Raw genomic sequence first — 22,351 nt, 5'->3', positions numbered from 1 at the left:
CCAACAGTTAAGTCAGTTCAGATGTGAATAGAGTTGTAATTGAATGAGTTGCAGAGAATTAAAAGGCCCAGACACACATTCCTTAGTGTGCATCACTGTTGTGTAGATCTAGCAGTTTATTAGTCCATTGACAAACTCAGCATGTATGTCAGTTAAGTGCATCTAATTTTAGAGGTTAAATGACTTGCTCAAATAAACTGGAATTCATTAGTAGGAAACAGAAACCATTTTTCAGCCAGATAGATCCATCCAGATAGATAAGAGGACCCTGAGCTATTGTCTACTAAAAAAGAGGAGTGGATGTTTCACCTATCTTTAGTATTTTATTTGTTATATTATATTGCAGGAGAGTAGAGAGGAAGACAGAGCAGGGTCTACTCAGGACAGAGAGTAGGACATAATTATGCAGTTAGGACCCAAACTGACTCCAGATGGGAATTAACCACCAAGCTATTTGAGGCCACTACCCCTTTGTATTAGTTCAGTTCTGCAACCAGCTTGGGTTTAATTGTTATTTCTATTAAAGCGGTAAGCCATTAGACCTATGTAAAGTTTAATTAAATGGGATGTATTTTATGCAGTCACTAGATGGTGCTCTTTACTTGAACTGTCTGATCCTGCTGCCTATGGCACCAGGTTAAATGCTGACTGATGCTGTTCTTCAAATCCGTTTGACTCCTGCTGTTCAAATCCGTCAAATGAGAGAGATCTCAATCATAAGCTTTGCAGCTGCTGAGTTGAGTCCAAATGCAGATTATCATAAAGAACAGTGATAGGCTTAGTCAGTCCTTGACCAACAAATCAAGAGCCTCTACAGACTCATTTAGAAGGGTCAAAAACACCGGAGTTTCTCTGGATTTCAATGAAACTTCACTCTTTCTTGTTTTTTTTGTGCAACTTAGTAGGACAAAGATTAGGACAAACAATGGAAAAACTGTTGCTTTTAATGCACATGCAAATCTGCTGTTCCCTTGTGATGGGGAAAAATAAAAGAATACTTGATTTTTAATTGATTAAATGGGTCTTGCCACTAATCTAGGAATGAATAACATGTTGCATCTGTAAACTAATTAATAGTTTGAATAGGAGAAAGGATGAAATACAAGACCTGTACAAGAACCTTCCTTGTAGCTGTGAAAGCCCAAGATCCCTATCATGGAGACGGGACCATTTTCAGTTCTGGATGAGAGCACATCGCCCTCACAGTGAGAGGTGTCAATTGGTTTCAACTGGGGAGAAGAAAAGGAGGAGGCAAGGAGAAGGCAAGAGAGGGAGCAATAAAAGACACTGGCAAGTTACCAAGTGGTGCAGGTGCCTGCCTAACAACAGGCTGCACTAGCACATTGCACACTGTAGACAAGTGTGGTCCGGCCTGAGCAGGACCTAGAAACTATGAGAAAAAAAAACCAACCCTATATACACAGAGAGAAGAGCTGTTTTTTTTATTTTTCGGTGTGTGTGTGAGTGTGTGTGTGTATGTGTATATATATGTGTGTGTGTGTGAGTGTTTGTGTGTGTGTGTGTGTGTTTGTGTGGCACATTGTCCATTCATGCAGTGGACGAATAGATCCTTTCAGCATTTGCGTGAACACCAAGACAGCATTTTGTGACTTTAAATTTTATCGAAATGCATCCCTAGCTCAAGTAAAGCTATGTGATATAATCGAACTACATAATTCATTAACTCTGAATGCTTAAATATCGGGAATTCATACAAACATCCCTCATCAAAAATCAAGTTTGTGGTCTCAAAAAAGAAAACAAAGGCAAAATTCTTGATTTGTTGGATGTATCGCATAAATCAATCCATTGAATAATCTTAAATCCTTATGTAAAGCTTTTGATTTTGATGAAAGTGACCCCTGTTCTATTAAAAATAATCAGCCGTGGGCACAATCTTGAGAATTGTGTCTACTGAATTAAATGTAGTTTCTGATATGTTGCAATATCAGGTCATATGATAAATATAAGTAAATTCCTTTGTCTTTAACTTGGGTGTTCGTACACGTGTGTTATATTGTATGATGTTAGATATGTTGACAGCCCACGTGTCTCTGGGGCGTGAACTGCACTCATTACATACTGAGGAAAGTTCACTCAATTCATAAATATGCTAGAGAACAGGAAGTATGTTTAAGTAGGTCTATGGTTTAACACCTTTATCTTTTTCAGAATTTATACAAACCCCTGTCAATAAAAGGATGAACTTCAACTCAGTATTGAGGGCACACTGAGAGACACATTTGCTCTGAAGCGACCATTTTTAATGAAAAAGTCAATCAAACGAGAGAAGGGCCACTCAGATGCTCGTTTCCAAGCACAAGTCATGTGGATATCCTGAATATTTCTGTATTATGGCACTTTTTGGTCACTTTAAACTTATGAAAAACTCACGTCTGAAAGTTTTCAGGTTCCGCCGCCATACTTTGAAGGTAAAGTTAACCTTCGTCATTCGGGCGCAGGTTACACACGGATGTAATAAACCATTAAAACCTGTAAAGGGATCAATTATCATTAAAGCTGGAGGGAAATCGCAGGAGATACGATCTACAGCTAACTGGCTAGCATGGAGTGCTGCGTCAAGCTAATTTGAGAGGATCGCTAACAACACCGGAAGTACGGTACAATTAAGTCTTTTTACTTTTATTTTCTTTTTCGTGTGGGGATGTTAATATGAGGAAACAGTAAGAGGAAGTATTACGTCATTAAAAAAGGGTAAACTTTATCCCGAACAAAGGACATTTATTCGTAACTTGGCTAAATTCACCTGTATGCGTATTTTTAAACGAATAAATTACCGAGTTCCGGGATCGTTTTATCTGTGAATGATTTTAATAACGCAAAATGCTTATACTTACTAATAATGAGTTATTGTACATTAAGTATTTAATTTGTTCTGTGTTGTTGCAGTACCTTGTAGAGTCCCCCAAACTTTGAGCGTGCCCCTGCTGTTAATACGAAAAGTTGTACCGGAACCGTCTTCCGTTACTGTGGTTGCCTTGACGCAGGTCAGAAGCCCCAACGTGGAGGAGAGGATGTGGGTATGCTGACATCTGCAAGCCAGAGGTCTAACTGGAAGACGAGCGCAGTCAGGGTGACAAACAACGGCCTCAGTAACCTCGAAGAAAGTCCGAGACATGTAACTTTATCTGAAGGTACGTTCTTTTTCACACAAACAAGCCAGCCTCGTCGTTTTTTTTTTTTGTTGTTTTTTTAGAGAGAGAGAGAGAGAGAGAGAGAGAGAGAGAAAGAGAAACAGAAACGTGCCTCTTTAACTGTCATGTTCAAAGTATTGTTCGCATGTTAGCGTTGTCGATGACATAATTTGCCTTCTCGACTCACATTGCTTGTTTATCAGTTAAGTAACACAGTTATTCGGCGCTGTGGTCTGACAACGAGGCTAATAGTGACCCAACAAGTAACAAAAGGACCCCGTTTAGCTACTACTAGTCGTTTGTCGTAGACAGTTTCGGAAAGTTGAGATTTGTTATTACTCCTCTGAGTCATTGCTGCGCTAATCTGCAAATTTAATGCGACGTTTATTGAGCGATCAGCTTAAGCCCTCACCCTCTCTGCTGACTGTGGGAGAAATTATGATCCTAACATTGATTTAGTTTGACAGATGAGGAGACCTGTTGCTGAACTGTGTCTTTTGACCGCGGTCAGACCCGTGACAGGGACTCAAGACTTGTCTGGGCACGCTCATCCTTCAAACACATTTGAATCCTCTTTCCTCATAGACCCGATAAAGCAACCGGAAAGATTATTTCCTCCAGATAAATGTCCCATCAACTGATAGGCCTGTGGAGAGGCATTGGGTGACATTTAATTCAGTATAAATATGGAAGACACTGGATTACACTTCTGTTTTCAAGTGAAGCATTTTTGGCATCCTCCCTGCCTAAGTGAAGCCAGAAAAGAGAAGCGGCATTTGTCAGAGTCCTCTGTTTTATGGCACTATTGAAGTCTCTATCCAACTTTTCAAATTGGGCCTGTCATCGCTCATCACTCAACACAGCCTGGCTCATTTACAACACTTGCTGTCAGTGTCGGGCACACAGATTGTAATCAGCAAAGAGCTGTTGGTGTTGTTGAGAGGAGTCACTGATCCTTTCCTATGGGTCTGAAAAGGACCAACTGATCAGTGGAGAGAGTTGCTTTGCCTGTTCGGCTGCTGTTGCTTGTTCATGTAGCCTGTTCCACCGGTGCTTGCTGATTATTACACATGTTACAGCTATTTGTCTTTCTCTCTTGACTGGCTGACCAGAGGAAATGAGCCATGTGCTGTATGCAGTGCAGCCTGTTCATTCCAGGCTAACCATGGAGAGCAGTGTGGTCTTTCTCCTGGGCCACGCAGTTCACCTCAGTAATGACATCTGAGAATCAAGTGACTCCAACATCAAGCCCAGTTTGTTTCCTCTGCATAGCTTTAACAAAAATTATCGGGCCATCTTTTTCTCTGATCCCTCTCTTTGAAGTCTTGATAGGGTGACGGGGTGAAATATCTAAATGCAAATCATATCCTGCGCCTACTTTTTTCGTGTTGACTCCCTCTTAGCCAGCGGGGCAGGATTTAAACCTCTGTTCCCTCCTGCGCGTTGCAAAAAGCTCCCTAGTAAGGCTATCAGATGCGGAGAAAGTGGAAGGTGTGATGGACAGCCAATAAATGGGGGTTTTGTCTGCAGGCGTCTCCATTTTGTAACCTCAGGACTCCCTAGTCTCCTGGCCAGGGCCCAGACTGGAGTGAAAGGTTGTAGCTGTGCTGCTGCCTTGAAGGACTCACAGTGGAAATTGAGTTCCCTCTGACTTTGTACCACAGATCCATAGACTCTCACACAGCACCCTTATGCAGTTTTCTGTTTTATTTTACAGCATTCTCTCAGAAGCAGAGTCAGATTGTTCCCACAGTTACCTAATTTTTGCTGAATTAGGAAATAATAACCATTGGACTTTGGTGTGAGGAAAGCAAAGTACTGCCTCGCCTGTGTATGTATGTATGTGTGTCTGTTTCTGCGTGTGTCTGCGTGTGTGTGTGTGTGTGCGTCAGTATTGCTGCTAAGCCTGTCTGTCACTGGCTGGCACTATGAGAATGTAAATGGCACTCTGCTCTAATATTAATGCAATACAATTATGTGATTACAATCAGCTCAGTGTCAACATAGCTAAGTGCCCTGTTTTTACGACCCACTTTCAAATTCAGGCATGCTAAGATGATCCGTCAGACAATGACTGTCTAAATTGCCCTCTTGATGTATCTACAAACCTAGGCGAACCCTATTTTTAAGTTGTCAAGAAAGGGATCTTTCCTTGTGCAAATATTTCATCCAGGTTCTTGGGTAACCTCTATTTTTGGCTGAGTGGAAGAGAATGAAAATCCTAAAATGAGGAACCTGTCAAAAAGGCCTGATTCTTCATCTGAATCTAAACAAGAGGCTTGCTGAGACCTGACTCATCACTGTTTTTTTTTTTTTTAAATACTTGTAAGCTTTGATGTAAAGATGTTGTGCAAGAGAAATCCATAGTGGCATTATATGTTAGGAAAATTGCAAAAGCTTGACTGAAAATGTGTTCGTTGAGTCTGATTCTTCCATAAGAGAACTATTAATTTTGGGGTGGGAAAAAAAAAAAAAACCCCACCTGATCTGAGCTTTTGCACACAAGACTTTAGGCCTGCAAGTATTTCCTGTTAATGGTGCTTTGAATCGGCCGACTAGAAACCTCACATGACATGTAAAAATGTTCAGCATCTCAGTAGCACAGTTTGGGTAAAACTCCCCCTTATTTAAGAATCATTGTGACGCAGTGTAACTAAAACTATAACATTTTAATGAAGTACATCAGGTTAACACATCTCTCAATGGAGTGCATCACAATCTCAATTTATTCAGCACATTACTGTACTGTAAACTGTAATTTAGTCTCCTCCATCTTTGCAATTTGAATTTAATGAGCATCTTAATGCAGCCCTGAGCACGCGATTATATTTAAGATGTCGGTGTTGATTACTAGTGGTCTGGTCTATTGGAGCTTTGTCCTCAGGGAACTTGTGAATCTAGAGTCCAGCCCTTTCTTTCTTGGGTGTTAGTGTTTAGGTGAATAACTTCCCTTAACTGTAAATGAGGTTTACTTGGTTAAACCTGATTCCAATGGGGAGAACTCTGATTAAAGCTCCTGTCAGTGGTAGTTACTTGGTGCCATGGTTGGATTTTTTTCTTGCAATGCCCACACTTGTGCGCCCCTCTCTGTTGTATATTTCTGGCATGAACTATAAAAATAGTAATAATTATATTTTTGTTTAACCCTGTGTCTCTTTCTGTTCTCCAGAGGCTTGTGTCCTGTAGGGCACCCTGAAGCTCAACCAGTCACGGTGCCTCCTTGGGGCTTTCTGTCATGAGGGGGCGTTGCTCTCGAAAACTGGGCGTGTTAGCCAAGGCCGGCTTCCTCCTCTGGCTACTGTGGCTGGGCTACCTTTTGTTAGCACGCTCCTCTTTCCCCTCCTCTTCCTCTTCAGAGGAGGAAGATGAGGACCACGATCTTCTGGCGAGACACCTATCCATAGAGGAGAGCGGCGCTGATGGGCAGCTGGCTAGGCCTCTCTACATTAAGCCACCACCAGACAACAATGCACCGGGGGAGTGGGGTCGGGCCACACACCTAACCCTCAGTCCTGAAGAAAAGAAAGAGGAGCAGGACACTGTAGAGCGCTATGCTATCAATATCTATATCAGTGACAAGATTTCCCTCCATCGACATATCCAGGACCACAGGATGAATGAGTGAGTAGAGCAAAAAGGCATCCTAAAAATTAATGACCCATTTGTCACTTACTGACTAATGGGCTGTAATAGCCAGTCGACTTAAATTGTTTTTCAGTAAATCACTGCTTCTTTTTATCGCTTGCTTTTTTCTTTGAGATTCTAGCCAAAGCATATATGAATATCTGGCCTTGGACACTGCATGGAGCTGATAGCTGTGCTGCAGCTGTGTCAGTTAAGCCCTTCTTTGGAATCAGTTGTCCACTGATAGTTAGAAACAAAGATGAAGGCTCTCATGATGCATGGCAGGGGCCTACTGAAGCTGGTGTAAGCAGCTCTCTGCCTGAATGGATTTATTCTATCCAGAGTGGTTGTTCACGGCTCAGCCTGTGATGAAACACTGAATATGACGTATTTCATTTGTAGTTTTTCCTTATCCCTTACTGAATCCCCACCTAATGAAACCCAGAAGTGGTATCCATCAGTGTGGTGAGAACCGACATTTGATTGTATAAATACCATGTGTTTGTTTTATATGCCCTGGAGTGTACCAGTGAAGCTTAGATCCTCTTTAGCAGTGGATTCATGATTACATGGCAATAAACCTGCCATGCTAAATTGTTTTAAATTGACTTCAGACTACTGACACAGAAAAATGAATCTCATGGGTCGCCACGGTAAAACTGGAGTAAAATATTTTACCAGCGAGATGCCTGAATAGAGATAGACTGATAAGATACTTTGATCTTCTCACTGGACCGAGGAATCTGCTTGGTAGGGAGAAAGTCAAGCCCTTTGCGTTTTCAAAGATAACCTTCAAACAGGCGATTATCATTATCAGGCTCCAGCTTTATAGTTTTCAGTGATTTTAAAACAGGCTCACTGCCCTGGACAGACCGTCACTGCGTGACAGAGCATGATGGGTCTTTGGAAGGGCACAATGACATTCCTGACAAGTGCAAATTTTTTTTCCCTTGCCTGCTACCTGTTGGTAGTGCACTTTCTGGCTGTGAACCTGACATAAGTGTTAGAAGAGACACAGTAAGGGGTGCGTTAGCAGGGATGAAGTGGTGTGCAGTTTTGGTTTTAAGGAACTCATGTCCTTCATTGTCTGTCTGCCGATAACATGATGCAGGTGAATGACACAAGACACAGTGGAGCTCTGTGACTGGTGTGGATAATATGATGGCCCGTTTTACCGGCTTTTACTTTTAAGTCCTCCCAAACTAATTCATTTTAAGGTGGTGTATATGCGCTTTCTGCAGTTCGGCACCTACTGCATAGTTACATCAGTTTTCTCTTGGGAGCAGGTTTTGTGGCAGATTCACTTTGAACTGCTCACTCTATCATGAGACTGGCGCAGCACTCTAAACACAGTGATTTGGAAAATGGCTGACTTGAGTGGTCATGACTAATACTAGGGTATAAAATATTTGTTCTAATGCCAACCCACTTCCAACAGTTTTGTAGTTGTGGGTTGAGCTTCTGGCTGCAAAATTACCAGAAGCCATTCAGCCTGTGCCAGTGCTTACACTCTCACAGTGTTGTACACCACTGATTCACAAAAATACAGCTCACAAAAAAATCCTCGCTCTCTTTTTTTTACATATTTTTCCTCTATCTCCACGCCTCCTTTTGTTCTCATTCCATCAAGCTATCATTTTCCAGTTTTTCACTTTAATTTTCATCCAGTTTTTTCCGTACCTTCTGTTCTGCTCTTTTTGTCTCTGTTTGCCCAAGTTTCTGTTTCTCTCCCAGAGCACCGCTGTGGTATGTTACTCACTGGTGTGATACCCTCCCTACCCCCATCCATGTTTCTGTGGTTTTTTATTGTTTTAATGACTGCCATCTGGAATAAGACCAGACACCTCCTCGTGCCACAATAGTTACTTAAGTCACTCTGGCTATATGAAGAAATAAGTTTTGCCAGTCTTTGAGTCCATGTAGGGAGCTACGTTTTTTTTGTGTGTCTTTTTATAAATATGTACCGTATAGTTTTACTACTGCTTATGTCAACTCTGTTGCCCCCCCCCCCCACCTCACACACACAAACATACTTCAGGTGCCGAAGTAAGAAGTTTGACTACCGGCGTTTACCCACCACATCTGTGATTGTAGCCTTCTACAACGAGGCCTGGTCCACCCTGCTGAGAACTATTCACAGTGTGCTGGAGACCACACCTGCCATCCTGTTGAAAGAGATCATTCTCATTGATGACTACAGTGACCGAGGTCTGACACTCAACATTAATAAATAAACCAATGTGTTATTCTTTTGTCTATAAAAATAAAACTGACAGAAAAAAAGCTCAGAAACAAAGAGGACCTGGCCTAGTTTCATTAAGTGAACAAACCAAAATTCAGTTGTGCTTTGATTTTGTCAATCTGACAACGTACAACGGAACGAGTCAAGCAGGACTCTGCTATATATAGAAAAATGATACTAAATGATCTATGGAGCGGTGGATGTATAATGCCTCTTGATGTATTCTGAAAGCAATGAAGAAAAAATCCTCAGAAAAAAGTCAGGACACATTCATTACTGCAGTTACTGGAAATGGTTGGCTTTTTATTTTGTAATTTTTTTTAAAAGTTATGAAAATACATGGATTTTGGTAAAAAGGCTTCAATTATTGTTAGAAATTAGCAACGTCTTGGCAAAGCAATTGCAAATTAATTGTCTTATTGCCTGTTGGACTCTCCTCCAGCCTCTGCTTGTCTCACTAGTGTGTGTGTGTGTGTGTGTGTGTGTGTGTGTGTGTGTGTGTGTGTGTGTGTGTGTGTGTGAATTTGAGGTTTTGCTTAGATAGCAGCCCCCTATTTCCAGGACATTAGTTAATTAAATTCCACTCTTAAATGTTGCTGCACAGTGTTTATCTTTATAATAAAAGTTCGAACTTTAGTAAGGAAGTTAATTCATGAACCTCAGGAACAATATATGTTATTTTGTGTCACAGTATATGTGAGTCACAGTATATGTGATTTTGAGTCACATATACTGTCACCTACTTGATGGGTGTTCAAACTGTCACCTGATGGGCTCCACTTACTATCTTTTTCTGAGCTGTCAACTGCATCTCACAGTTTCAGTCAGGAAATGAAATGTCAACCGATTTCTGCAGACTATTGTTAACTCTGAGAATGATACTACTTTGTCTCAGAAACTGGAAAAAAAGTAGCTTGATGTCTGTCTGTCTTAATGGAATTAGTACTCGGCCCTAGCTCGCCTAGTCTGTGTGTATCAGAGACATTACACCAAAATGATGACTTCAGCGAGCATTGAGCTGCCATGACATAATTTCCTCTCGTCCAACCACCCTAACCAAATGGAATGCTAGAAATGCCACTCCCAAACCAGTACGGTTACTGCAGACAAACAGCGACTGATGGACTGACAGCTTTCTCTCTTGTTTCCAAGCTGGTTGAACAGGTCTAAAGTACCCAGGCTCTTTTTGATATCAGTTGTTCTCAGTCCATATAAGGTGTTTTTATTGTCGCTCATCTGAAATTGGAATTTAGGTAACTGTGAAACAAATTTATAAGTTTGAATTCATTCATTAGCAAAGGTTTTAATGTGAGTAGTTAAAGTAGTTAAACCTGCATTAATCCATATTTTTGACATTACCAGTGGGTCTAAAAAAAAAAAAGATAGCTAGATTTCAGAAATAATAGAAGAAACTTCAGTTAACTCTGTAGCCTCTGAATCTCTCTTAGCTAACTGTTTTGACTTTGCAGCCTTCAGATTAACAGTTTGGTTGAGTCTGAGCCACAGTCCTCAACCCCCGATGGGCAGCCATTTCCAACAAAGAAACTCTGATAAATCATTGCCTGCTACCTGCCCAGCACCAGTGGCAGAGAGATAAAGTTGACATCTAGCTGGTGAACAAATGTGGGCATCTGGCTAGCTAAAGAGCCATACATTTTTCTCAATTATGGGAAAGGAAGTTGAATATTCGACCCATTATGTGAGACACAACTCTAATTGTTTACTAACATGTGAACCATAAAAGCAGTAAGCCACTGATTTGCTGGTGGTTATTGAGATGTTTTTATGCTCTCTAGTGGCAAAAAATCGATCAAAGCAGCTTTAAAGGAAAGGAGAGTTACACGCCGGAAGGGGATGTAATGTTACAAATGATGATTATGTGTGTGTGCTATGAAAAATAGGCTACCTGAAATCCCAACTAGCTGACTACATCAGTAATCTGGAACGTGTGCGACTTATTCGGACCAACAAAAGAGAGGGGCTGGTCCGGGCACGTCTCATTGGTGCAACCTACGCTACCGGGGACGTACTGACATTTCTTGATTGCCACTGTGAGTGCGTCCCTGGCTGGATTGAGCCTCTTCTGGAAAGGTGGGTTGACAAAATCAGATGTGCAAGAAACTCAGTCTTGAAATTGTAGAAACTCAGCATGAATACAAATGTAAATGGAAAGCAATACAAAATACTAAACCAGAGTTTCATAATTTTGTTTTTTCTCTCCTTGCTTTCTGCTTAATATTGGCCATGCTTTGTGTTTAGGATTGGTGAGAATGCCAGTACCATTGTGTGTCCTGTGATCGACACCATTGACTGGAACACTTTTGAGTTTTACATGCAAACAGATGAGCCAATGATCGGAGGATTTGACTGGAGACTCACCTTTCAGTGGCACTCTGTCCCAGAAGTGGAACGAAAGAGGCGCAAGTCTCGCATTGACCCCATCAGGTGACAGTTTGATACTTCACAAGGTCTACCGACATGGAAGATCACTTTATCAATGGCGCATAACCTCATTTTCCCTATATTTCTTCCAGATCTCCTACAATGGCAGGTGGATTATTTGCTGTGAGCAAGGCCTACTTTGAGTACCTGGGCACATATGACATGGGCATGGAGGTGTGGGGAGGAGAAAACTTGGAGCTCTCCTTCAGGGTGAGTTCAGTTTTCCTTCAGTGAGGACCACAGAGCACTTAGCCACTTAGCAATTTGACACCAGAGTGTGGATTTTAAGAATGTTGAGAATGAGTGACTAATCTAACTAAAAATCTAACAGAATTTCTTACTCAGAGAGAGAGCATCCATTGACTCAGCCTTTTTTTTGGGGTACTTTGATAAAAAGTAGACAGACAGGTCAATGAATTGAGATTTACTGGCATCTCATTACCAAAGGGAATCATTTGTTCATAGCGTATGCCCCTGATCATTTGAGTCATCCATCTTAACAGCTAACAGTCAGTGGGTAGTTGGTGTGGGAGAGACATGTCAGTGTCAGATCACTGTCAGCCATGGCATCTGAAACTGCACCCTGATATTGGCTGATACCTTGTTGTGACATTGGTGTCGCTTTTCACTTGTTTGCGTCAATCAAATATGCACAGATTTTAGGCAATGCGTGAGTTTGCAGCAGGAGGATGCAAAAGTAGGCAATCTAAATTGTGTGTGCATGATTTATAATGTGTATGTGGTTGCAGGGTAAAGACGAATGGGCTGTTCGCCTGAGTGATTTGTTATATATGTGTAAATAAATACGCCTCTCACTGGGACTTTTTTCCATAAATAATTTATGTTTAGTGAATTGGATTCAAGTCTGTTTTTTGGAGTGCTACAAAAATATGGCGGCGAGTAAAATGCCTGGTGAATTAAGATGGTAGCAACTGTCATATAATGGCCATTTGGCTTTGGATATATGATAATGTTTTGCCTTGTGTAATTGGAACACAGCTCAGCCAAGTATTACGAAATACCTTGTTAACAACCTTTCATTCTTTAAGGGTGTTGTTTCTTTCATTTTGTTTATCCATGGTGAAAGCTCAAGCAGTTATACAATGCAAATTGATACCATAAATCAGCCGTATTCAGATGTAGTTGTATGACTCATTCGCGGTGAGGTTTAAGGCAAGGAACACACGTCTTTGTTCATCATTCAGAGAGGATTTCTATCACAGCATCACTCACCACAAATAAATTAAGGGTTGTATCCTCCTTCAAGTAAATTTAGGTTTCTACGGGCATGGACAAAAATAGTATAAACGTATAAATTATTATGTGCACAAGGAATCCCCAGGTGGACGTAGGGCTAATAACTCGTGTTTGCCGATATGAAAAAGTTGCAACTTAAAAGATGATCTGGTCATTATTGGCATGTAGATCAAACTTGAATGACAGACAAAGTCATAAATGCCAAGGTTAAACTTAAGTGCCGAAGTTCACCAGTTATTGTGGCACATCAGTAAAACACGTGGTTTATAATTGACTATGTAGCAGGTTAATGATTAACATATCTGTACAACTTCTGAATCTCTATCATAATGTGTGTGTGTGTGTGTGTGTGTGTGTGTGTGTGTGTGTGTGTGTGTGTGTGTGTGTGTGTGTGTGTGTGTGTGTGTGTGTGTGTGTGTATACACACACACTCACACTCAAACACACACACTGTATACAAGGATCAGGTAGACTTGCTTTGGTGGATTATTTAACCACAAAAATGTAGAATTTCTATTCCATAAAAATATTAAAAAGGACTGGGAATATTATCGCATATTATTGTATCACATGTGTTTAACCCCTTCAGGTGTGGCAGTGTGGGGGCAGCCTGGAGATACACCCCTGCTCTCATGTGGGCCATGTGTTCCCTAAAAAGGCCCCTTATGCACGGCCCAACTTCCTCCAGAATACTGTGCGAGCTGCAGAGGTTTGGATGGACTCTTATAAACAACACTTTTACAACAGGAATCCCCCAGCCAGGAAGGTAAGACACTTACAAATTAAAGGAACTAAGTTTTTAAACATTTTGTTTAGCGAGGCCTGTTGCTGTGGTGCTGACCTTAGAATCATATTTGGACAAGTACATGCACCAGGCACTGAGCTGTGTCTTAGTTGGCCTGTTAAATGCTTGTTTTTCATTAAACAAGTGCTAAAGTGAAGCCTTGCAGTGATGCCATGGTCCACTTAGCAGCACCATGTTAATATGCTACAAAGAGTGGTTTAACTTTGATGTAAGATTCAGATATTTCATATGATATGATTCACCTGTCTAGTTGTCAACATATGATGAAACACTGCCTGTGTGACTGGGTCAGGCATATGTGTGTGTGAGGCCGTGTTCAATTTGTGTGTGTGGTACGTGTGGTGTGCCTCTCAGGTTCTGAGTATTGAGCACCATCAAAAATTAATGTATCTCAGTTTCACCTATCTGAAGAAAGTACATTATTAATGTCAGGGATCTTTGATCAAACAATAAATTACCTGGTCAGAGGGAGATTGAACACAGCACTGCCAGACCAGATCATCAGGCAATTAGGCTGTTAGCATGATGTGTGTTAACAGACTGCAGAGCTATAGACAGTAATATTGATTTGGACTAGTACATAATTCTTTTACTTTAAGTTCATTTAATTATGTATATTAATTTGATATTTGTTTTTGGTTTCTTTTTTTTTCCACTTTGCCTTCCAGATTAATTGTTCTAATCATATTATTCATTACTGTACCTGTTTTTCACAACAACAACAGCCAGCATTCATTTTTAATGAGCTTTATATCCTGGATTTGGAGATTTTTGTGAAATGGTTTAACTGTATTAAGAGTTTTACAAATGATTTAAAAAATGATTGAAATCATATTTTATATATATTATTCATTTTTATATACCTTTTTTGAGTGCCTGCATTCATCCATTGTTTATCCCAACAGCATTTTCTATTTATTCTGATCTAAGTTTGTGACTGAAACAGTTTGGTGTATCTGTGAGACCCTCTATTTAGATTCCAGCTTCAGGCAGTGCAAAAGTGTAAGATGTGTGAATGTTCTGGACTTTGGGTTGCTTAAGGTGGAGTTCCCCACTTCAGCAAACACAGCTATCTAAAATACATGTACAGTAGGTGTGACGAATGCAAATTGGCGATTTGGATTTCCCGGTGACGTCAAATGTCATGGTTTTTTCGAGTTACACGTGTAGGATGTAGCCCACATATCCAGGATGCAAATATTTACTTTCAAGGTGTGACTTTTTTGTTCATAGATGTTTCAGAAGAAAATGTCACATGTACTGCAAAAGAACATTGTGTATGTAATGAACCAAATCAAAACTTAGAGATAAAGTGATGTTGTCATGTCACTGAGTTGCATCTGTTTTCACCCACAACTGTGGAAAGATGACTCATACATTATGTGCTTATTTTACAGGAAACCTATGGGGATATCTCAGAGCGGCTGCTCCTAAGGGAGAGGCTAAAGTGCAACAGTTTTGACTGGTACCTGAAGAACATCTACCCTGACCTACATGTACCTGAGGACAGGGAGGACTGGCACGGGGCGGTGAGTGTCTGCTATCCATATCTGAATTCTATTATTTATTACAATCAAACTGCAGCATCAGTGTTATTTACTGTGATCATAGATCTTGTGCATAAAGAGATGGCATTGCAGTTGTGTCTTCCTCTCTTAATTCCATCTATTTTGAGTCCGAAACTGGGTGTTAGGCATGGGATATGGGAAAATCCTGTGGAAAATGACAAGGCTGGACTAAGACAAACAACGGCTTTGAAACACATTTGGACTGGCTCAAGACCATTATAATCCAGATACCCGGTGGAGTATTTCACCCACCACAGTGTCTTAACAAAAAAGAAAAAATCCCCAGAAGATTTCTTAGGTCCTAACCTCCACAAATCCACCACCTTGCCATGCTGCCACTTGTTTCACATTGACAGCTGTGAAATCACATGTTATATGTAACAAGGGCATTGTCCAAAAATCTGGAATGGTATTCTTGTCTAAGATTTGAATGCATGCCTACAGTACAGACACACAGTAGTGTGTGCTGAAAATATGGCATTTTGTTAGGGGTCGAAATATTGGCATTTTGATATGAAAGCAGGCGAAATAAAAATTGTTCATCTATTTCATATTGATTGCTTGATGGCTGCGTGCTGATGTGGAAAATAAGCAAACAGTAGGCAAGTCTGTTTTTGTTTCGATATGATATTTTGTAGACTGTCATTTAATCAAAGGACCTAATCTAACAGCTTCAGTGGTACTGTTCTATATGAGACCTTATAGTCTGGCCTGCCTGTAGAGGATAAAGAGAAAAACTTACTACAGCAATGTATATAGTACAGCATTTTAATTTTTACTGATATTCTTTGCTCTCATCTTGCCAGGTGCGTAGCTCAGGGATACATTCAGAGTGTCTGGACTACAACGCTCCAGAACACAGTCCCACAGGTTCCCACCTCTCTCTGTTTGGCTGCCATGGCCAGGGAGGCAACCAGGTACATTAAGCATTTCACACCTCGTTTACTCTGTCTTTGTCCATCTCTATCCATCTTTCTCCTGCACGTATTCTCTCTTGTCACAATCTCACAACCTTTCTTGGCCCAGTGGGGGATGTATCTTAAAATGTTAGCACTCTCTGCTAACCCCTAAAATGAGCTGCCACAGTTGATTCACACCAGAAAATTGCTCTCTGCTGGTGTGTCCAGCCTGACTTGAATGTAATTAAGGGAAAAACTTAGTTTGGTATTGAATCCACATATACCCAAAAAAATATTGTGCAATCAAATCAAAGGTACTTTTAAGCTGAACACCTGCCAGCTCCAGTGATGGATGGTTTAGCAAGCAGCAGATTATTTGTCTGTGAGGATGTATATTTAATGCTGGAGTCAGGCCACAGACAGAGCTCCTTACTGTGACTCTCCAACCTGCTTCTTATCTCTGATTACCTCACTGATGCACCGCATCAGGTGTCCCCAGTCTCAAAAAGCACCATGTGTGACTGAAAATCAATGTTTCAGTGGCTCCCTACAGAAACAAAAACCAAAGGGCCCTTCACCGCCTCCCTTGTGCTCCCCCTTCCCTGGCCCATATAAGAACCACGTTCCATTTAAAAGATACATGAGCCTCGCAGGCAGAATGAATGGCACCGCCTGGGTAAATAAGTTTGAAGCCAGACACAGGGGCCCAGGTTGAGTCTTTTATTAGAAACAACCATTACGAGCCCCAGTGCACCTGAAAGATGTATGAGATGTGAAGACAAGGATGGGGAAGTATAAAGATTGATTACCTGACCCTCCGTTTAACTGGCTCCCATGGGATTGTTGCATCTTTTGTCCCAATGGGCCAGGACGTTGAAATGAAACCGGGGGCGAGAGTTGGGTTTGTGTTCACGCCTGCTTGATTGAGAGGGCCAAGGCCCCATCTTTATTGATGAGTTCCCTCAACACACATACAGACACGCTGTGCAACGGGGGCGTAGACAGGACATGATCCTACAGCAGAGGATGAGAAAAACATCCTGTAATCCTGTTAGAAAAAACATGCCAACCTGCACGATTGTGCTTGTTGAGAAGCTTTCTGAATAAAGAGAGATAAAGGTAGAAAGAGCGGTATACCGAAAAGGAGGCAGAACAGTGTTCTAATCGCTTAGTCACTATGGCTTTTCCGGTTGGGTTGCTTTCCAAAGACATTTCCGAATACAAACTCATGACAAAGAAACACATTTCCACGGTATATACGGAGCAAATAGCCATATAACCAGGTCTGTCTTCTGCTCCAGTACTTTGAATACACATCTCAGAGGGAGATCCGTTTCAACTCGGTGACAGAGCTGTGTGCTGAAGTGCTCGAGGGACAGTCCTCCATCGGGATGAGGCACTGTCCTCGCGATGGGGAGCTCAAGCCTCCCAGTATCGTCTGGGAGTTCAGAAAGGTAAAGGGTGCACACATTTACGCACAAAAATACGTTGTGTCTCAGTCAGACACTCATACCCAAGTGAACTCATTTGCACAAACATTATTCCTCATGAATAAATTTCACACACATATCTCATCCTACCTCTAATCTACATTTCCCACTCAAACCCTTTCAGGATGGGACCATTTACCACCCTCATTCAGACATGTGTGTGACAGCCTACCGCACACCAGAAGGACGCACAGACACCCAGATGAGGCGATGCAGCCCAGGACACAAAACCCAGCAGTGGAAGTTCGAGTGGTAGAAGGAGATAGAGAGAAAGTAGCAAGAAACCTCAAGTGACCTTCTGCGACCATAGTGCAATTATTACAGTGGATGTCTTCTCTGCTGCTCCCAATTCTGTAGCTCTCCAGGTCTGCACTCCATTTGAATGGGAATGATGAGCAAATAAAAGGTGGTGAAAAGTCACTTTGAACCAATGATTCATGCAATTCAGCGCTTTTATGCCCATGTGAATGACTGTTTAAGTGCAGATTGTGGCGCAGTGAATGGGAATTTCAAGGTTTTTTTTTTTTTTTTTTTTTTTAAGAAGACCAGCTGAACGTGAGACTTTTACTTTCGTGTTGCTTTCATCCAAGTGCCTTTGCAACCAAAATAGAGTCCAGCGCACACCTAAAGTGTCATTATTGTCATGTTAACTTACAACAACTTGAAAACGGTGAAAATGGATTGACTGTCCAGCACATGAAGAAGTGCCTTTCAGATAGATTAAAGACAAAGCATTTCCTTGAAAACTAAATGCAAAATCATGCACTACAGAATGCTACCTTATTGTGCAATTAATATTAATTATTATTGTTAAGTCATCATGCTTGTATCTTTAGATGTCAAAAAATAACCAATTTAAAGATGGGCTCCTCAAAAACTCATGTCAGGAATGTAAGGTCAGCAGCATTTTGCCCCAAACCAGCTACATCCTGACATGCTCCATCATGTGAGAGGAAACGGGGAGAGAGTGCTGTGGTCATACTAGACTGCTTCTCAATTCTACCTCTTACCTGTGGAGCCAGTTTCATTGTAGAATGCTGCCTGAACAAGACTTGAAGCATTCATTAAGCATTTGCACTAAGTGCAATTTTCCTCCGAGGCCTTAGTGAGTTGACAGGAATGTTGTAATCTATTCGTCCATGTTGTGTAAAACTAAGAATACCCTCTAAACTCATCTGTCACTGTGCCTTTGAAAGGTTGTCATCCTAAAAAGAACCTGTTTGTGCCGAATTGAAATGTGCCAGTAGATGTCAAATGTATTTAAAGCATTTTAAATGCTATAATCTAAAACAACACTGGCTTGATGCACTTGATTTTATTTAGTAACAAAAAGTCTTAAAGGGAGTGCCTATTTAATTTAATCTTTCAACTTGGCTGTGCCAGATTGTTTTGTTAAGACTCCTGTGTGTAAACTGTACTTGAAACGGCTTCAAAAACACTCCTGTTTTGTATTTTCCACTGAAGACCCCCTCAGTGTTTCTACTGGGATGTAAGGACAAGAAGTGCGGTGTAACTGCTGTTGAAATGTCTGTTGAATAGCAACTGTATTTGCCCAAGACTGCTTATCACTGAGCAACGTTTGGTCCTTTGGTCCTGTGGTCCTTTGAATTCATGAATATGGGATATTCAGACTAGTCAATGGATACAGAAGGTAAACATGTAAGATGGATCCTGTTTTGTGTTAGCTTTGTTAATAATGTTTGAAATAAGGGACCAGACGGGGACAGTGCTAATGTAAAGCACCTCTAAAACTACTGATAATGCAAAAGGGATAATAAAGAGTGTGACTGAAATGGGATAGATGATTCAAATATGATTAAAGCTGTTGGGATAATTGAAAGAATAAAAAACTAACCACAAAAGCACATTTGTCATCATCTTTTTACTGCCATCTCTACACCCACACAATGTTCCCAGTATAAGCAATGCCAGGTAAAGCAAAAACAATGTGTGTGCGTGTATATGTTTATGTATATATATGTGTGTGTGTGTGTGTGTGTGTGTGTGTGTGTGTGTGTATATATATATATACACACACACACACATATACATACATATATACATATACATACACATATACATATACATACATGTATATACATATATATGTGTATATATACATATATACATATATATGTATATATACATACATACATACGTACATACATATATATATGTACATACATACGTACATACATATATATATATACATACATACATACATATACATATATATATATATATATATATATATATACACGTATGTATATATATATATATATATATATATATTTATATACGTATATATGTATATATACATGTGTATATACGTATATATTTATGTATATGATAGGTTAAGGACCTTCTACGGCCCTGTCCAACTCTCCTAGAGTAACTGCCTGTCTCCTGGAATCTCCTCCATGCTCTTGAGACTGTGCTGGGAGACAAAGCAAACCTTCTGGCAATGGCACGTATTCATGTGCCATCCTGGAGGAGTTGGACTGCCTGTGCAACCTCTGTAGGGTCAATGTATCACCTCATGCTACCAGTAGTGACACTGACCCTGGCCAAATGCAAAACTAGTGAAAAAAAGATGAGGAGGGAAAAAATGTCAGTGGCCTCCCCCTGGAAAACCATTCCTGTTTTGGGGGCCGTCTCATTGTTGCCCCTCTAGTGCACCTGTTGTTAATTTCATTAACACCAAAGCAGCTGAAACTGATTAACAACCCCCTCTGCTACTTAACTGACCAGATCAATATCCCAGAAGTTTAATTGACTTGAAGCAATTCTCTGATTAAATAGTGTTCCTTTACTTTTTTTGATATATATATATATATATATATATATATATATATATATATATATATATACACATATATGTATATATATATATATATATATATATATATATATTGATATATATATTTACACATATATGTGTATATATATATCAATATATATGTATATCTATATATATTGATTTATGTGTATATCTATATATATTGATATATGTATATCTATACATTGATATAGATATATACACACATACACATATAATAAATAAGGTAGTACTTTTTTACTTTCATCGTGTCAAAGTTTGAGCTACAACATTTAACAAATTTGTCGATTTACTTAAGAGTGTGGTATTTACTGAAAAGCTGCTACAGCCTTGATCCTCACTCCCCATTCCATTCATACGTGGATTACAGCATTCACAGTTATTTGGCACCACCCAGTGGTCGGACAGCAAATAACATTCGCTAATAACGGCCAGTCAGTCCACAAGAAGTGGTCACAGGGGTGAGGTTGAAAAGATTTTTTTTATTTTTTTAGTTGGTAAGGGTGATAATATAGTGGAAACCACTGAGACCAAACCGTATGAGATCATCTTAAATAGTTTAGCCTGCCTGTATTTTGTCCGTGTTGACCTCTGTGTGTCTATGGGCTCAGAGAATGATTAATAACTCAGTGGATCGCATGATGTTCATTAAATGATAAATGGTTTATTTATTACTGCAGCCATCTGAGTTTCTGTTTTGAATTTAAGTATTCCATGTATTTTTCTTAACATTGCCATTTCTGTAAACAGGGATACAATCACTAAACCTGAGGTAGGTGTGAATGATCTAGAAGACATTTTTAAAGCTAATTCTTCATATTGATATTTCGTAAATAGTTTATCCTCACATTTGTTATAGTCTACATGTCTGAGGGATAACTCTATTACATATTAAAATAACTGAATGACACTGTAAATAATGTGAATCTTTGCAGGGAAGCTCTGTCAGTCGCCTGATGGAGTGTGACGAGCGCAAACAGTGGTCTTTTATCTACCTAGCGGCTGTGGTGGGATGACGGAGATGGAGGAGGACGGATGAGGAGTGATAGTGAATCAAGAGAGGAAGGTAGAGTAGAGAACATAAAGAGGGCCACAGTGAGGCCCCCTGCATAAAGCCAAGCTCAAGTAAGGCACACATCAAAACAAAAGAGGGAGGACATTTAGAATCAATTGTAGTATTTGGCTGCAGATGCACTGAATTGCATTGTCTGGATCTATCTCTAGTCTATATGTAGTATGCACAGGGACTTTTGTACTTGCTTTAGGCCTTTCAAACATAGGTCTCTTTGATGAACATGTCCCTTAATGCCTTTACACCTGACACAACAGAAGATGGAACCCATTGTAACTTTTGTCCTTCACATTCATTGAAACCTGTGGTTGCTTAAAGACTCCTTGGTGCTGTGTTTGTATCATTTCCTTTTTGAACGCCATCTCAGGATGCGTAGTCCTTTGGCAGCTTTCAACCATGGCGCCCTTTAGGTTGTGCTGTTTTGGGTCCAGAGAGACTGCATTTGCGGCGTCCCATCCACTTTTCCAATGTGAATCTCTCAGTCTTTAGGGGAGCCTCATCTTCTTGTCTGAAGGGAGCACACGATCAAGCAACAAAAGTCACACAATGTGACATGAAGCAAGAGAGACAGGATTAACCACTTCCATGTTGTGTCAGAGAAAGCTTAATGGAGGACTTGGTTCTATTAAAAGATCTCCGTCATGACTAATAAAGTCTTCGCAATACCTCTTAAACTGCCTGTGTTGGTTCAGTTTCACATGGGTGTTTCCATTGTTTATGAAATGTTTCCAATTAAAGCACTTTTATTAAAGACAGGAAATATTACATATTTATATTTTATTTTGAAAATAAAGAAAACTGTGGTATGTTAGTCCTTATGTCTTGTATGTTTTTTGGTTTTTTTTGTTACCACACATACAGTCTACCTGCCTGTGGTGGAGTGACAACATTACAGCAGACAGGATAATAACTTAGCCCAAAGGCCCATTGTTTTGATATTGCCGTTCATACATTTGCA

At 40.3% G+C, this 22,351-nt stretch overlaps 1 protein-coding gene across 1 annotated transcript; it reads left to right on the top strand.

Moving 5' to 3' along the window:
* The first annotated feature begins 2,533 nt into the window (after window positions 1-2,533).
* On the top strand, window positions 2,534-19,331 carry poc1bl (POC1 centriolar protein homolog B (Chlamydomonas), like). Its single transcript, XM_040122246.1, has 12 exons — window positions 2,534-2,616; window positions 2,911-3,155; window positions 6,325-6,776; window positions 8,818-8,987; window positions 10,923-11,112; window positions 11,281-11,466; window positions 11,556-11,673; window positions 13,310-13,486; window positions 14,923-15,054; window positions 15,900-16,010; window positions 17,294-17,446; window positions 17,607-19,331. The coding sequence occupies exons 3-12, from the start codon at window positions 6,391-6,393 to the stop codon at window positions 17,736-17,738; spliced, it is 1,755 nt and encodes a 584-aa protein (XP_039978180.1). The 5' UTR covers window positions 2,534-2,616; window positions 2,911-3,155; window positions 6,325-6,390; the 3' UTR covers window positions 17,739-19,331.
* The last annotated feature ends 3,020 nt before the right edge of the window (window positions 19,332-22,351 follow it).

The sequence above is a fragment of the Xiphias gladius genome, chromosome 24, assembly GCF_016859285.1.
Source record: "Xiphias gladius isolate SHS-SW01 ecotype Sanya breed wild chromosome 24, ASM1685928v1, whole genome shotgun sequence".
Lineage (NCBI taxonomy): Eukaryota > Metazoa > Chordata > Actinopteri > Istiophoriformes > Xiphiidae > Xiphias > Xiphias gladius.
The sequence above is the reverse complement of the archived record's forward strand: the minus strand, read 5'-3'. Positions and strand labels throughout refer to the sequence as shown.